At 38.0% G+C, this 17471-nt stretch overlaps 1 protein-coding gene across 1 annotated transcript in view; it reads left to right on the top strand.

The window, feature by feature from the left end:
- Nucleotides 1-17471, top strand: part of Aqr (aquarius intron-binding spliceosomal factor) — an 80531-nt gene that overhangs the window by 45404 nt on the left and 17656 nt on the right. The window contains exons 17-25 of the mRNA XM_052723391.1: nt 487-665; nt 3990-4157; nt 4764-4933; nt 7834-8075; nt 11352-11498; nt 11983-12052; nt 12733-12843; nt 14822-14931; nt 17203-17338. Of these exons, the coding sequence (XP_052579351.1) occupies nt 487-665; nt 3990-4157; nt 4764-4933; nt 7834-8075; nt 11352-11498; nt 11983-12052; nt 12733-12843; nt 14822-14931; nt 17203-17338 (1333 nt within the window). The remainder of the gene's footprint in view (nt 1-486; nt 666-3989; nt 4158-4763; nt 4934-7833; nt 8076-11351; nt 11499-11982; nt 12053-12732; nt 12844-14821; nt 14932-17202; nt 17339-17471) is intronic.

The following is a 17471-nucleotide window of genomic DNA, read 5'->3' as shown; positions in this document are numbered from 1 at the left end:
AATCATCAGGAAATGGAGTTCCAGCCACTAGATAAACACTCATCCTTGTTAAGAAGGAAGATAGGTGTTGGGAAGGTTATTAAGAAAATGAAAGCTTAGCATTATTGTTAGGACTATAATGGTAGAGCCATTATAGAATACAGTGTGGACATTCCCCAGTAACACTACTTGTGGATATGTGTTAATAGAAAATAAAGTCACTGTCTTGAAGAGACACGTGTTCTTCATGCTCATTGCAGCACTGTTGTCAACAGCCAAGGTAGGGAAACAACCTGTGTCTCTGTAGAGATGAAAGAGTAAAGAACATGTGTGGCCACATATACAATATAGAATACTATTCAGTCTCTAAGAAGAAAGGGCCCTTACCCTGAGACCAGCACGGGCTAGCACTTAACCATGAGCTAAACATGTATTCTTCCAAGTTTCTCCTGTGTAGAGTTGTGATGTTCCTGTTTGTGTAATAATCCACTGCTTTGGATTTTTCAGGCAGTCTGAGTATGGTGGTGTGGTATTCGGTGGTTGGGCACGAATGGCTCAGCCCATTGTGGCTTTTACTGTAGTCGAGGTTGCCAAACCCAACATTGGTGAAAACTGGCCGACCCGAGTTCGTGCAGATGTCACCATCAATCTGAATGTCAGAGACCACATCAAGGATGAATGGGAAGGTAATTTGGCATTTCACCAAGTGAGGGCTACCTTTTTCCTCTTTGGTTTATAGTTTCTCATCCTTTAATAGCTCCTCGTGATGTGGTGACCCTCCAACCATAAAATTACTTCATAACTGTAATTTGCTACTGTTATGAACTGTATTGTAAATATCTGATATGCAGGATATATGATATGTGACCCCCCAGAAGGGTCATGACCCACATGTTGGGAACCACTGATTTAGAGCATTGCAGCCTACTCTCTAAATGTTGTCCTTTTAAAATTCTATTCAGTTCTTAAAATTTGATATAAACATTGTAGTTGCCTTTGAAATAGTAAAAATACTAAGGATCATACAAGAGTATTTTAAGTATCTCAATGTTTTAGTAACAAAATACTATCAAAGTGTTCTTTACAGTTTGTAAAGCAAGAGGAAATTGTAAATTCAGTACAATGTTTTCTGGATTTATGGAATCAGTATAAAAGCATTAATGTATCCTAAAGGAGACTCCGATTTAACTGGCACACATTTGTAGTGTAAGTAGAGAAAGTAATACTTTGAAAAGGTGAGAACAGCCAGAGTCGAAGAGATATGGTGGACTCATGGAAAACGCAGATTGCTGGAGGACTCCAGTGAGGAGACGTGTAGTGAAGCAGCTCAGAAGGAAAGTGTTTATTCTACCAGAAGGAGGAAGGTGGATAGAGAAGCAGAGAAACTAGATTTGCTTGAGGTTGTGTGATAATTGACAGGAAAGTAAACCAGTTATTTTCCTTATTTTTTTTTTTTTAACTACATAAGGTTTTAGCAATGAGAGTTGTGTATCGTAATTAGCTTTTGGGGAAGCCATGTTCAAAAATATTAAGTGAAAAACAGTTAAAACTTTGATAAACACCTGTGTAAGAAGCAACAGGCAGTAACCACTTTTGTATCGTGTGTGTGTGTGTGTGTGTGTGTGTGTGTGTGTGTGTGTGTGTATATATATATATATATATATCCACCACCTCCCCACCACCGCTTCTGTGCCCGCCCGCTCTCAGCTGTTTAAGGGCTCCCACTTGCTGCCCTGTGGTAAGAAATAGCAGCCAGGAGGTTTAATCTCCTGCTACCTTCTTCAAATGCCAGAAGGAAAAGGATAGTGCCATAATGGATCAGTTTTCAGAAATTATAGCTCCCAGCATAGCAGTAACCATGGGGAGCATATGTTAGACTTATAAAGGAATTCTGAAGGAACCCAGCAATGAAGTTGGCCAAATGTTTGACAAATGACTGCTTTAGTGTCATTTGTGACAGATTGTTTTGAGTCCTGTATCTTTCTCTGAGTTCCAGTCTTTTCCATTATATGTCTAGAACATTGTGTGCCTTTATGATTACTGTGCCTTGAGAATTCATTAGTTGCTGGAGAGGGTCTTGCATTTATTACCCATTGAAACTTAAGGAGGTATTTAACACTATTTTACACATTGGACAATAAAATGAAGTGACTTATTGGCACTTCTAGAAATAAATAGTAATAATTGAAGATTTTTAAAGACCTGTTACAGGAGATTACAGATGAGCGATGACAGGTCTGCCTTGTAAAGTTAGGGGAGAGAAGATACTCTCCTAACAAAGCCCTCCCTCCATTGCTCTGGGGACTGCTACTTCGAGTACCTAAAGGAGTTTTTTTTTTTTTTTTTTTTTTTTTTTATATATTTCTTAATTGCTTTCTCTCACTTTTGTCCCAGCCCCAGCCCCTTTCCTTTTTCCTTTTTTTCCCCCTCACACCCTCCTTTACCATAGGCCTCTGGTAGAATGAGAAATACAATGGTTGGATTTTGATGGACAAGCCAGGTTGCTGTGGAGTATTTGGGGATGAGTGATTCATATTCTGGCACATAGTGGAAAGAGAAGTGCTCTGTCGTAAGGCAGGGCCCACATTCAGCCCTTTTATTGATCAAAATGGGAGCAGAAAATGAGGAGGACTATATGATAAATGCTGTCTTACAAACAGAATAGCTTTGAAATGTTTCAATAAAAAATTAGAAAACTGCTCCCTCAAGATTTGGAGCTTGGGTCCTTCATTATTACCCCATATGGAAACGGGATATTGGGGTTTGCCTCTGAAAACACAGGTAGAGTAGTGGTTACAAATGCTTGAGAAGGACAGCAAGCTCATCGTAGTACGGACTTTAAGTGTAGATTTGAGGTGTCTCCTGCTGTCATGGTCTGATTTTGAGGGCTAGTCAGCCATCGCTATTGACATCATAAAGTGACTCGTGCTTTGATGGTGGCTTCTGGGGCCTCTTCTTTGTCTCTAGAGCTTAGATGTTTGAGTCGTACAGGCTCAAGGTTATATATACAGCAGCCTAACAGTTACAGCAGAACACCGTTCCTTGTAGTTCTCATTGCCTCTTCTGCCCCTTTGCATCTAATTTTGCCCTTATAGATTGGAGTTATTTCCAACCTTACTTACATTCAAACACTACAGAAAAGAAAAAAAAAGCCACGATGGTTCCAATCCTATTAGCCATAACTTCACATTGGTGGCTTAATCTAGCTGTACATCTTTTTTCGAAGATTCTAAGTAGACAGACTGTCAATTTTCATTTCTGTCATACAATGGCTGAAAAGAATAGATCTAAAAAGAAACAAAGACGAAGTGATACAGCATTCCATGTTGTGAGGTGTAATACCTTAATGCTCTATTTCTTCCCGTGTCAGTGTTATTGGTGGAGCTGGGAAGCCAGTGGGGAAGCTTTGCACTTTGACACCAGTCTCTTGTCTCTTGACATTCATTTAGAAAGATTCCCTGTTGGCTGACTGAAACTATATGTTGAGCTGTCTTCTGTGAGTGGTATCTGTGGATAAAAGCACTCCTGTGCTTTGATGAGTTATTCTTGAGTTAACCTGTTTTGGGGCAGTGTACTTAGGCTGTTTGGAATGACACTGATTGATACCTGAAACTGATGGTAGAAATTTGATGACTATGATACAGATGAATTATATGCCAGCCATATTTTTGGTTACTTAATAAGAATTAAAAATAAGAATGGTGACGAACATCCAATTTTGGATCTGTAACATGACTTGAAAATCTTACTCAGTAATTAATTCATGACACAGAAATTTCTAATTTTAATATAAAATGATCTTCCTTTTAATTACTGCTATGAAATATTTAATATTAAAAACTATAGGAAACATATAATTATGTTATAATCCAAAATACAATATTGGTCACTTCTTTTATTTGTAATGTTTTTTTTTAATCTCTTCTCCTTAAAAAAGGTTAAGAATTTGCCAATGAAAGACCAAAAACAATGTAATTCTAATACATAAAAATGCCTTTATGTTTTACTAGGTCTTCGCAAACACGATGTATGCTTCTTAATTACTGTGCGTCCCACAAAACCTTATGGTACTAAGTTTGACAGGAGGCGACCTTTTATTGAGCAAGTTGGCTTGGTGTATGTCAGAGGCTGTGAAATCCAGGGCATGCTGGATGACAAAGGGCGAGTCATCGAAGATGGTATGGTAATCTATTGCATTTGAGAGAATGTGTGTCTAGAATGATCCATTTCTGGGCTGGCTTTGTTGGTAAACTTTTTGTTGTTTTATGTAGTAAACACGAAAGGTTGTGTGTGAGGTATTTACTTCCCAGCTGTAGAGTAGGTCATTCTGTGGTGATGGGGCACTAGCATGTGCTATGGTATGCCCTAGGTTCAGTCCCCAGCATGAAAAACAACAGGCTAACAAAAAACTGTGTTAAATGTATTGAATTTTCCATTGTACTTTATAACTGTGCACAACTATTGTGTGCAAATGAGTTGCCTTTTTAAAGTTTCTTTATTTTATAATGGAAAGTATATGATTTTTAATACTTGCTAAGCAGGCCAGGCATGATAGCACACAACTATGATCCCTCTGGCCTCTGCACAACATGAGCTGTAAGAAATGATAGGAGTTTTAAAACTTGGAATCTGAATTGTCTAAGTAGAGGGCAGTTTATTCATAGGGGGTACTGGAGGTAAGTTTAGTGGTTTATCATTTCTATAAAAGAAATACGTTTAACTTACTTTGATAGTTAGTGTAAAAATGCATATTTCATTTAACAAATTCTTTAAAAAATATCTAGGACCTGAACCCAGACCCAATCTTAGAGGAGAGTCAAGGACATTTCGAGTGTTTTTGGATCCAAACCAGTATCAACAGGATATGACCAATACTATACAAAATGGAGCTGAAGATGTATATGACACTTTTAATGTCATAATGAGGAGGAAACCAAAGGAGAATAACTTTAAGGTAAGGTCGAGTCTGTAGCTAAACATCCTTCTATCCTAATAATGTAATCCTAAAATAGAAATGTATGCATGCTGGGCAAAGGGGTTTAAAGACAATATGGACTCTTTAATTTTGTCAGCAGTCTTAAATTTATAGCATATTGATTAAATATGACATTTAAGGAAATCCATTTGCTAAGTCTGTTGGCTTTTGAAAAAATTGGAAATTAAAAATGAATCCAGGTTTTGCTCTGAAGGTCAGCTCCTTTTTTGCTTTTTCACGTTAGGTGCTCAGTTTATGCCCAGAATGAGGAGGAAGACTGTTCGTTCATTTATTGGGTCTTCTTTTTTAAGTCAAAAGTAGATATGCTTCCAGATGTCTTTAGAAAACAGATGTGGGACATCACTGCTGAATGATGCTCTGATACAATATTTTACTACGTTTCACTCATTGAGGACAGGGAGACACGGAGGCTTCTAGTTTTTGCTTTCGTAGTTTAGAAGGAGAATTTTAGTAAAGGAAGATCTGAAAATACTTGTTCTGTGCTCACATGTAAGTCACTAGTAGGGACTATGAGCAACACTTGTTTTAACATTGGTAACTTCCAGTTTTTGCAGGGTGCCTTTCCTTCCTCTCTGCCTCAAGCAGCATTGCTTACACAGTCCTATCACTCCCTTGCATTTCCATACTGTTGCTGTATATAAGAAAATAAAAGCTCTCAAATACAGACATTTATTCTCCATTTCTTCTTTCACTGAAGACAGATGCAGTGGGGGAATCCCTGACTTCCTTTCCTCTCACTCCACAAGCAGTTTGTCAGTACTGAGTGCCTGGCCTCCTCTGCTGATGCCATATGCAGACACTCCCATTTCACATCCCTGCTTCTGTTCCCCTGCGCTCTTCCATACATTACTCTCTCCATAGCCTCTGTGTGCTTCTCTCAAAATGTGAGTTATTCTTGGTGCCCCTGTCCTACATTCTTTAATGGTTTTTCATCACATTGAAAAGTTTTAATAACCCAATACACTGTCGTTATGTCATCATTTGCCCATGGCTTCCCCTGTCATGTCCTCCATCCCCTTACTTACTTCACTGTAGCCACATTGATCACACACCCTGTTCTTCACATAACCCAAGACTTTGCACAGCGTCACTTTAGATGGTTTTCATCGGGTATATTTACAGTCTGCTCTTGACTTCACACAGCAACTCAGTTTAAGTTTAGTTACTTGAGAGAGGTCTGTTTCCAAGTTGTGCAGGACCCAGGACAGTCTCACATTTCCTTTTCAACAAGTGAACCGCAGTCACATGACTGAAATCTACAAAATATTTCTTTATTTGCCATTCTCTTCAGTGTCTCTTGTGTGTCTGATGTCGTGGTTAGTTATATGGGAGTTGTAGAGAAGAATAAACATGGTTGATACTTTAACTACCAGTCAAGAAATAAGAAATATAAGTAATTACCATGAAAGGTTAGCAGGTGCCCAGTGTAATTTTTTAAAAAGGGAATTAAAGGAGGCATTCAGGTCCTGATGTAAAGAGGAGGCCAGTGACCCTGCCTGTGTGCTATGTTGCTGTTTCCTTGGGTAGGATCCCTCATTTCTTTGCTTCATTTGCTTTCCAATTAGTGCAGCCTGTTCTAATCGGGGTCTTCCGCTTCTTGCCTGGACCATTGGAATGGCTACCTTCCTCTAGTCTCTTCATAATTCTGCTTATGTGTATTTCCTAAGTCTCTTTAACACTGATACGTTATATTCTGCTGCTTAAAACGTTTCTGTAACTTTTCCATTAATGATGAAATAAATCAGAAATTATTTGTTGCACTAAATTAAAATGGCACTTTTCTCCTTGAAGCTTTTCCTAATATCATGTCCATCTCCCCACCATCCATGTCTCATCTTCTGTAGTACATTCCCTTTGTATTTTGTAGGATTCTTTACTAATTACTGTAGATTGTCACATTCTGCTACTTCTTGTCATGGTCCAAGTCTTCTTTCCTCTCTACTAGATTTAGAATTTCCTTAGATGGCAAAGCTCTCACCTTATTCATCAGTGTTGGTGAATCTACTCATTGATCTGTCTGTCCATCACTTACCCATCCCATATTTAAACTGTGCTAGGTCCCTGAGTATAAAAAAAAAGTTGATTTGGTTACTGTGTTCTTTTTAATTAGGCCTTGCCTCCTAATTTCCATATTTGGATAAGTTATTTTATCAGAATGATTTTTTGGATGGTCTAAAAAATGTTCTTGACTCTGTTGATTCCTTTTGACAATATATATGCTAACTACTATAACCTTTTATTGTAGTTCCAGTTCTTTTTGTTTTGTTTTTTGATAGTTTATTTGGTTGGTTTTTTTCAAGATGAGCCACTGCCTCCCAAGTGCTGGAATTAAAGGCTTGCACCACCACTGCCAAGCTTAGTCCCAGTTCTTTAAATCTTCAGTTTATGTGACATTTTTATCATTGTGTTTGCTCTTTTATTTATTTCTCCCATGCTGATTTTATAAGTTGTGCTGCATTTCGCTGAAGAGCTATGTACTATCAAGAAAGAAAAACTCAAGTTTATAAGGCCCTGTTCTGTAATTTTCTTTTTTTTTTTAATTGGGTTGACATAAATCTTATTTTCAGCATGCTCAATAGGAGTCAAGTGGCAAACTCATTTATGTCATTCTGTCTAAACGAATTCTTAGTGGATAAACTGTTCTTGCTAACTTAGTTCTTTTGTTTAACTCAGTGTATGGTATCATCTGAAAATATAGCTGTTGATTCAGTCTTGCCAAGCACCTGTCAGCAGAAAATAGCTTCTTGCCTTGAAACACATGGGCATTCCGGATTGGTGCCGTCAGCTCTGCATTCCAGTGAAGTGCAAATGTTTGAGATGTCAACTGACACGATGCTTTTCTGTCCTTTTACTGGCAGGCTGTGTTGGAGACTATTCGGAATCTGATGAATACTGACTGTGTGGTACCGGACTGGCTACATGACATCATTTTAGGTTATGGAGACCCAAGTAGTGCCCATTATTCAAAAATGCCCAATCAGATTGCTACCCTGGATTTCAATGATACCTTTCTCTCCATTGAACATTTAAAAGCCAGCTTTCCTGGTCATAATGTCAAAGTGACTGTGAATGACCCAGCCCTACAAATACCCCCCTTCAGGTAATGTCAGAATGGATGTGCTCTTGGCAGCCATTCTGTAGTCCATCTGTGCTAGCATCAGCACTGTTGGCTAAGTGAGTTTTGAGCATTGTGTCTGGATTTCATTTTGGCCGTCCTTACATTTGCTGTAATAATCACTGGGATAAGACTATTATATTTGAATCTATTCCTGACTCTTAGTACAGAGCTATTTTAAGACCACATTAAAAGTAGCTTCATGTCTCAAAAGAGATCAGTAAGTGTCTGTGATGTGGAAAGAACTATATAAATATAGTAGCTGACTAAAGAACTATGCCTGTACATCTCACACATAGTTTAGTGTGTTTCTTATCCACTACCATACAGGCATGTGATGTTGAACTTCATTTTGATTCTAGGAAGCTGAAGTTTTCTTTAAACTCTGCCTGCCATTTACAGATACTAAATACAGGTTGAATATCCTTTATGTAAAGTGTTTGGGACAGGAAATAGTTTAGGTTTGGGGCTTTTTTAGATTTTGAAATATTTCCATAGACATCACCAGTTGGACATTTCTAATCTAAAAGTCCAAAAGCCAAAATGTTCAAAACTTCAAAACTTTTTGAGAATTGTCAGAGTACCCCAAGTGTTTAAGACTTTGGAGCATTTTCAATTTCATGTTTTCAAATCAGGGATATTCAATATGTATTCAAAACAGAGTTAGTATGTTAATGTCAAATAGCTTTAGCTCTTGAGTGGGAATAGAATGATGTGCTTGGAGCCATTGGCTGCTGCTGGAGTTTGTTCATAAACATCAGAGGCTGTGCATAGAGTTCAGATCTTGCTTCTTTAGCTGGAAACTAGAGCACACAACTTCCACATGCCTATTAAATATAAATACAATAGTTCAGCATACTTACAATATATCTTTCATAATACCCATACCTTGTCTTCTTCCTTTCGTCCTTAACTTCTGTTTACTACAAAGACATTACACTCGTCCCCCAATATTTTTTAGCTATTTATTCTCATGATTCTTGCTATATATCACAGATTCTGTTAGGAACAATCTGTGTCCCTCCTGACTTCTGCATCTCTAGATCCTTCAATCTTGATGGTGCTATATTTCCTGCTTCTCTCTTGAACTCTCAGATGCCTTTTGCTAGATAGAGCCATTCACTCCTTCACTGGAGAAGTGAGTGTTTCTTCTTACTAGTAAGGTGACTTCTTTTCCACTTTAGTTCTTGGCAACCTTTGGCTCTGTCTGTACTTTAAGAATGGGAAAGAAAAGCCGGGCGGTGGTGGCGCACGCCTTTAATCCCAGCACTCGGGAGGCAGAGCCAGGCGGATCTCTGTGAGTTCGAGGCCAGCCTGGACTACCAAGTGAGTTCCAGGAAAGGCGCAAAGCTACACAGAGAAACCCTGTCTCGAAAAACCAAAAAAAAAAAAAAAAAAAAAGAATGGGAAAGAAGATTGGGAAAAGTACACATAGAGGATTACTTTTTTGGTTTAATTTTAGGAAATTCATTGAAAGCATTGGCTTCTAACTCTAAACTAAGCACCTCTGGCCTAAAGCCTGTTGTTCCAGAGATGCTGCAAGACTCCAGTCTGTCTGTCCTTCCATTTTTCTGTTGTATTCTGTACTCTGGTAGTGTTTGGCTGTTTTTATTTGGCCTCCACTGTTACTTCTTTTTTCTGGGAAGTCTTTCCTTTCTGGCTGTGAGTCTCTGAGAGTCTCTGTTTTTTAAAACCAGTCTCCTTAAGTCTTTGAATACATGAACATTAGTGAAGCACTTTACAGTGCATATGACAAGTATTTAATGTTTCTTTGATTCGTCCATTAAGTGGATGACTTTTTCCCCAAACAGAAGACTTAACACCCATTTTAATAATTATAAATCTGCCTTTATTTCAAAGTTTGTGTAGAAATAAATCACAAATCTTTCTTATACATCTTTTTATTCTCCATACAATCTCATGCACAAGATAGTAGTTATTTCTTTTTTTTTTAATTGACAATACATTTTTTTCATATAATCTATTCTGATCACAGTTCTCTCATCTCTTCCCTATAATCGGATGTTTCCTGTCTGACTACCTGGTCCCAAATAAATACACAGAGGCTTATATGAATTGTAAATGTCCAGCCAATAGCTCAGGCTTGTTACTAGCTAACTCTTACACTTAAATTAACCCATATTTTTATTTATGTTTTGCCATATGGCTCATGACTTGTTATCTCATTTTCTACATGTCCTGCTTGCCAGCATCTGGCTTGCATCTCCCCAACTCTCCTGACTCTGTCCTTCTTCCTCCCATCATTCTCTCTGCATCAGGCTGTCTTGCACAATCTCTTCTTGCCTTGCTATCGGCCAGTCAGTTTTTTATTAACAGTGAGCATAATCCACAGCATTTCCCCCTTTTTGTCTAATTAAGAAGGAAGGTTTTAACCTTAATATAGTAAAACTATATACAACAAAAACAGTTAAGTAAGAATTATGGTAACAATATCCAATCTATTTGCATTTGGCAAAGTTAGAGAAAATAATTATCTGTCTTATCTTAATGACTCTAAAGTTTTGTATCTAATTTACTTTCTATTATAACTAAGGAAAACTATAATTATAACTATTTAGTCTTCAACTCCATCAAAGATCTCAGAAGGGTGAAATGTTACCTAATGACAAGGACATCAGGTTGCCTAGACAGTCACCCAAAGTTCCTTTATAACATTGGGGCATTCAACTCTGGCCTACAGGCCTAGCTTATCTGACAGACTTTCCTGTGAAGCTGGGAATGTTGAAGGACTGTCCTACCTTGTCTTGGCAAAGTTCAGCAGAACTTCCCCTCCTCCCTACCCTTCCAACTTCATGTCTTCTTTCTTTCTCTTTAGAAAACAAACAGGCCAAGATGGAGGGGGTAGGCGTGGAGGTAGGGGTGGATTAAACAAAAACGAAGAAAAATCATGAAAAAACATATGTGTAGACACACACACCATAAAAACACAAAATTGGAACCATAATATATGAACAAAAGACCAGTAAGATTTTTTTTAAAGCCCAAATAAAGCATTATGAGAAAAAAAAAAAATCTCCAGAAATACCATTGACTTCATTTTGTGGGAGCCATCTACTGCTGGGCTTGGGGGCTACTCTAAAGTGAGTTTGTGTAGCCAGTGGGACTCCATTGGAGAAAACTAGTATTTCCTATTCAGGTGGTTGATAGCTTCTGGATTAAGGATGGGGGGTCGTGTCCACTCCCCATCTCAGCTTGGATCATTTCTTATTTTAAAAATGAATGGGGGTTTTGCTCTTGTAGAATAACTTTCCCAGTAAGGAGTGGGAAAGGGAAGAAAAGGAAAGATGCCGACGGGGAAGAAGACGACACTGAAGAAGCAAAGACCTTAATTGTAGAACCTCATGTTATTCCCAACAGAGGCCCTTATCCTTACAACCAGCCCAAACGGTAATTTGACTGCCTACCCTAATTACAAGCTTGTTTTAAATTCCCTTAGTCTTTTAAAGTATTTGGGATACTTTTGTTTCAAACCTTAGGATTTTTTCCCTTTGGTTCTGTCAATTGTCTGAGTAGCTGAGAAATTTTAGCTAATTCTGTAGTTGCATTTCCAAAGCAAATGTTTTCTGACACTGTGAAAAGTCAGCATTGCACAACTGCTGGCATGTGAACGTAGAGCTGTGTAGTAGTGGTCTTCGTGGGTGTATGGTGGGACTGCAGGGGCAGTGCATTTGGGAACCAGAACTTCTGCAGGCCAGATGAGGCCTAGAATAAGCTAAGTGTGTTGGAAATAACTGCTCTGTCCATAAGAATTACTCTCTGAGGGTCAGGGAATAAGAACAAGAAGATGTTTGAACCTCTCTCTTCATGGCTCTCTGAGTCTTCACTAACTATTGCATTTCTAACCAACTTGTATTTGCTCATCTATTTGCAGTAATACAATTCAGTTCACTCATACACAGATAGAGGCCATCCGGGCTGGGATGCAGCCTGGACTGACTATGGTAAGCAAAACTGATTGACTTTTGAGTGTTTTTAAGTAATTGCAGAATTGTATGCATGAGATGTTGCTGCTCATCTCAGTGTTCATAGATACATGTGTTAGAATATGGCATCTCCATTATATCACCTACCCTCCTTTTGCTGTTAACCACAGAAGTATTGCAAGAGATTTTTGGTCAGCAAAGCCTATAATAATGTTTACTTTCTGGCCCTTTACAGAGAAAGGTCTGCATCGGTTGTGTTTAATTTCCCAGTATGTGCAACTTTTTCTCTTAGCTCTCAGTTGTTTAGTCTAAATCTGATATAGTCCAAGAGTATGCATTTATGTGATACTTCTTTTTCATCGTTTCACTTTTGCTTGTTTGGTTTTTTGGTTTTGTTTTGTTTGTTTGAAGTGAGTTTTTTCTGAACAGAATTTTTGGGATTTAAAAGTGTTAGCCATTAATCAAACACTTTTTTCTGTGTATATCTTTCTCTCCTTGGAGGTCAGTGACATGAAATTTATACTTTTTGGTGTTCTTCCATAGATGTATGAGTTTCTGAGGTTGGGTTCCTCTATCCTGCCTATTATGTTATAGAGTCTACCCAGTGAAGTTTTTTTTTCTTTCTTTCTACATTTTTTATTACTGTTTTCTAATAATGAAGTAACTTAGTATTTGATATGTGTTCATCATTTTTTTAGGTTGTGGGCCCACCTGGTACAGGAAAAACAGATGTTGCAGTCCAGATCATATCCAACATATACCACAATTTTCCAGAACAGAGAACTTTAATTGTTACTCATTCGAATCAGGTAATTGACTGTCTGTGTGTCTGTATCTGTTTGTCTGTCTGTGTATGTACATATGCACATGCACATACTCAGGACTTTTCATTTTGAGATTGAAAGCATTGACTAACCCTATTGGTAGTATGTATTTCTCTTTATCTAATAGAATGTGTTTCTCAGTGCAGAGATCTAAAGTGTGTGAGTACCAGCCTGAGTATAAATGCCTGTGAAGGTACATGTGAATCTGTTTCATAAAGGATCCTTGTGTGCTGTGTTAATGCTTCTGAGGGTGTCAGAACAGTGAAGAATAAGTATTCTTCATTAGCTCCGGCATAAATGTGACCAGCAGCTCCCAGAGCACCCCCTTGGTGAAATGACTTTCCCCTAAACCTGGAGGAACTTACTCTCAGAGTCTGCCAGTGCCTGCAGTTGATGCATCTTTGGAAATTTTGAATTGTCAGTCATTCTGTTGTTTGCTTAATTTGCATTTTTATTTATTTTTAGTAATACTACAGTTTGTTCATCTGACATGCTTTAACAATAGTTTTGGAATTTATAAATAGTGGGTAGTTTGTGCAATATGCCAAATTTTTGTTGACTTACTCATTTGGGAAGGAGTTAATTTATTCGCCACCTGAATAAATGCAATAAAACAAAGTTCTAGGACTTTTTTTTTCTTTCTATTTAATAAAGTTTAGTGTATAATCGTGAGTTAGTAAGCTCTTAAGGTGCACAAACAGTAACTCATACCTTGTCTCACAGCATTTCTGACTAAGTTCTGTCTCATGCTTGTTGGGACTTGTTACAGTGCATGCTATTTAGGATAGGCTTGTATAGCAGCCCTAGAGAAGGTCTGTTGCAGAGATACCAAAGAAGCCCTTGTTACTAAGGCTGTGTTGTCCTTTGAAATGCAGATTCCCTGGTTTCTGTCAAAGAGCTGATTTTCATTTTGACTTGTTAACTCTTGTTTGCCAGCTCTTCACTTGACTGTTTCCTCTAAGCACTTCTCCAGTATCTTTCTATCTCAGAAGGAAATCTTGAAGTTTTTCTGAATTTATGACATACAGTTTTTCTGTCTCAATTCTTAGATAACAAATAATACTATGCAGTCCAATTGTTTGGGTTCTGAGTTCTGAATAGTATGAAAAGCTAGATAGTGGGAATTTGAAATTTAAAAGAAAGTAATGACTTCCATCCTTAAATCTGTTAGAATTTTGGCAGCAAAGGACACGTGTAGCATTATGGAGCCTGAATATGTGTGTTAGCTTGAGGGGCAGGGTTGGACTACTGATAAGTGAGGATGGGTGCTGACCAGTGGCTAATACTGTAAATGATGCCTTTATTTAGTGTATCTTCCCAAATTATCAGACTTCTACTTTTCTGCAAAATTTTTTGCCTTTATACAAAACTTTCCCTAACCCACAGAGGTTGGAGAATAAGTATTAGTATTTGAGAGAACCCTTAATATAAACATTTCAGAGGTAGAGAGAAGTGAGTTCTAAATGGTTTCCATCAGAGCAGTTTATGACAGCAAGTGCTTTCTGATCATTGTATAGAGAGAATTGGGCTTTGGGCCTGAGAGGTGAATGATGCACTTTCTCTTTCTCTGACCCTCTTGGTGAAGCTACCCTCACACGTGTGTGTGTATATGTATATATATATAGAGAGAGAGAGAGACTCTCTGCCATGTCACTGCCCTTTTTCAGCAATGCTGTGTTCTCTTTTTATAAATTAGACATAGAAATTTTAGATGTAGGTGGTTTTTATAATTTCCAGGCACTCATTTGGCCAAGTCTATATAATGCAAATATAAGAATCAGTATTATTATAATCTTGTTACAGTTTATAAATGGCCTATATTAAACCTACTTTCTTCAATTTTAATTTTGATTCTTATATAACTGGGCATTACTGTATGGTTTTAGAAACTAGTTTTTGTTCTGTTTCAAAGAACTTAATAAGTCTTTTAAACTCACTGTCATCCATTTGCCTTGCTGACCAGGCTCTAAACCAGTTGTTTGAAAAAATCATGGCTTTAGACATAGATGAACGCCACCTCCTGCGTCTGGGTCATGGAGAAGAAGAGCTAGAGACAGAGAAAGATTTTAGCAGGTAAGAGAATGGGGTGAATGTTGAAACATGCACAAAAGAATTTTTAACCTTTTCCTCCTTATTAGAAAAAAATAGCAAGAAAAGAGATGTGTAACCAAACTTAATTCAGAAGGCTCTGGTGTCACTTAACTAATCTGTATGTTGACCTAAAAGTACAGGCACCATGCACTTTAGCTCCACTATTTAGTATTACTTACTATAAGAGGAATAAAGTTGTGTAAATCTAACCTTTTCTACAATAATAGTTTGTTTCTTCAAATTATAATAACTCATTTCACTTATATAGAAATTCAGATAAAAAGCACAATTAATAGGTGTACGTACATATGTAATGTATCTTTTGTTTGATGAATATGACCATTGACCTAAAGTGGTAACAGACATCAGAAGAATGTTATATTACTGTGTTATATCTATTCAGAGTTCACTTATCACAGAGTTCACCAAATACTTAGCTTAAAAGTTGGTGTGTTACATAGAAAGAATCGCACAGTGTAAGCCGATGAGGCCCTAGATTCTTGGGTTGGATCAGCTGGTGATACTTGTGAAATCTTCCCATAGGTGTTTCCTCATGTCAAGGCCATTTCTAACACTAGAGTAGGAGGAGTTCAGACGGTGTGTAAGGTGATTCCCACCTGCAGATGAAGCCTGACGGCCTAACTTAGATCCCGAGGTTCCACATGATGGTAGAGAACCAACTCCACAGAGTTGCCCTTTGCCTTGCATACGTGTGCATGCACACAAAAATAGTAATAGTACTAAGTTTAAACATCAAAATGAGTTTAACGCTAAAGCTAGTTGTTCAGAGGTCAGTGAACATTAAAAGAATGCTTAAAATTGTAGTCCAATGGAATTTATAATTTTAAAAACATTCCTTTTTTTCTTTTCTTTTTTTTTTTTTTTTTTTTTTGCTGTGACCAAAAATTTTAAACTATAGATAAGCAAACAAAAAAAAGTTACATATCGTGGTGGCACACGCCTTTAATCCCAGCACTCAGGGAGGCAGAGCCAGGCGGATCTCTGTGAGTTCGAGGCCAGCCTGGGCTACCAAGTGAGTTCCAGGAAAGGCGCAAAGCTACACAGAGAAACCCTGTCTCGAAAAACAAAAACAAAAACAAAAAAGTTACATATCATATCCACATATCCGTGTAGGTTTTTTTCAACTTTTCATTCTTTAGAGCACACATCCCTGTTTTGCTTGGTGTAATGATGGGAGCCTGTGACCCCATGACTGGGGAGGCACAGAAAGAGGAGACTAGCTGGGCAGCGGTGGTGCTCACCTTTAATCCCAGCACTCAGGAGGCAGAGCCAGGCGAATCTCTGTGAGTTCGAGGCCAGCCTGGTCTACAGAGCGAAATCCAGGACAGGCACCAAAACAACACAGAGAAACCCTGTCTCAAAACAAACCAACAAACAAAAACATGAGAAAGAGGAGACTAGATTTCTGCCCACCCAGGCTAAAACACAGTTGAGGGAGGAAGGCGGGGAGAGAGGAGAAGAAAGGAAAGGGAAATATAAATATAGACCAGTTCCTGTTTCTTGCTGCTTCAGGTAAGCCTCTGTGCACTGGAAGACCTAGGAATTCAGAAACGGGCTCTTCCTTTGTCGAGCCTGCCACATGATCCATAGCACTGATCAGACTGCTTACTCGTATTCAGACACTGAAGTGTTGTGAAAAGAGTGTGTATAGACTTGGCCTAATTCTGTTTCCACTAGGTTTATTCCCATATGTCTTTGGACAGGGTACTCCCAAACTTCTGTTCTCACTCACTCAACTAGATTTGAGTGCCAGACTATACGCTAGAAAATATAGATAATCTGGAATGCATTTTTAAATTACTTTTCAAAGTCTCTGAAGCATTCTGCTTTTAGGATAGTTCTGCTGTTCAAAGTCCCCAGTCTGTCCACTCTGTCCTAGCCTATTGGTCTGCTCCAGAATGCACTATCACATATGTGGAAGTTTTGTAGAGGTACAAAAAATGATAGCTTGCTTGATTGATTTGTTTCTCCACTCAGACTGTTAACATGTTTGCATATAAGTACTGGACCTTCGGTTATACTTTAAATAACTCCCTTCTGGTGTGGACCAAGATAAACCACTAATAGTTTAATTTATCCACCATTCATAATTAAATATAAGTTAAATTGGCCTTTCATTTTTTTCTTTCTCTCTGATCATTTGTAGTTTCTGTAATGGTTTCTTGAATTCTGTTGACAGATTTCATCAGTCTTCATTACAGTTTTGCCTTCTTACCTGTCTGATAATTCTAGGTATGGAAGAGTTAATTATGTCCTGGCTCGAAGGATAGAGCTTTTAGAAGAAGTCAAACGATTACAGAAGAGTCTGGGGGTTCCAGGAGATGCTTCATATACCTGTGAAACTGCAGGCTATTTCTTCTTATACCAGGTAGGACCTAAGGGCTGGACTTCATAGTTATTGTCTCAAGTAGAAAGTGCTCTGAGTTCTAGAGACTTCTTTTGAAATGTTATTCTTGTTATTTTAGTACTTTAAAATATATGGCATTTCCAAAACTACTAGG

This window comes from Peromyscus californicus, unplaced genomic scaffold (genome assembly GCF_007827085.1).
Source record: "Peromyscus californicus insignis strain IS unplaced genomic scaffold, ASM782708v3 Scaffold_7__1_contigs__length_154581171, whole genome shotgun sequence".
NCBI classification, from domain to species: Eukaryota; Metazoa; Chordata; class Mammalia; order Rodentia; family Cricetidae; genus Peromyscus; species Peromyscus californicus.
The sequence above is the reverse complement of the archived record's forward strand: the minus strand, read 5'-3'. Positions and strand labels throughout refer to the sequence as shown.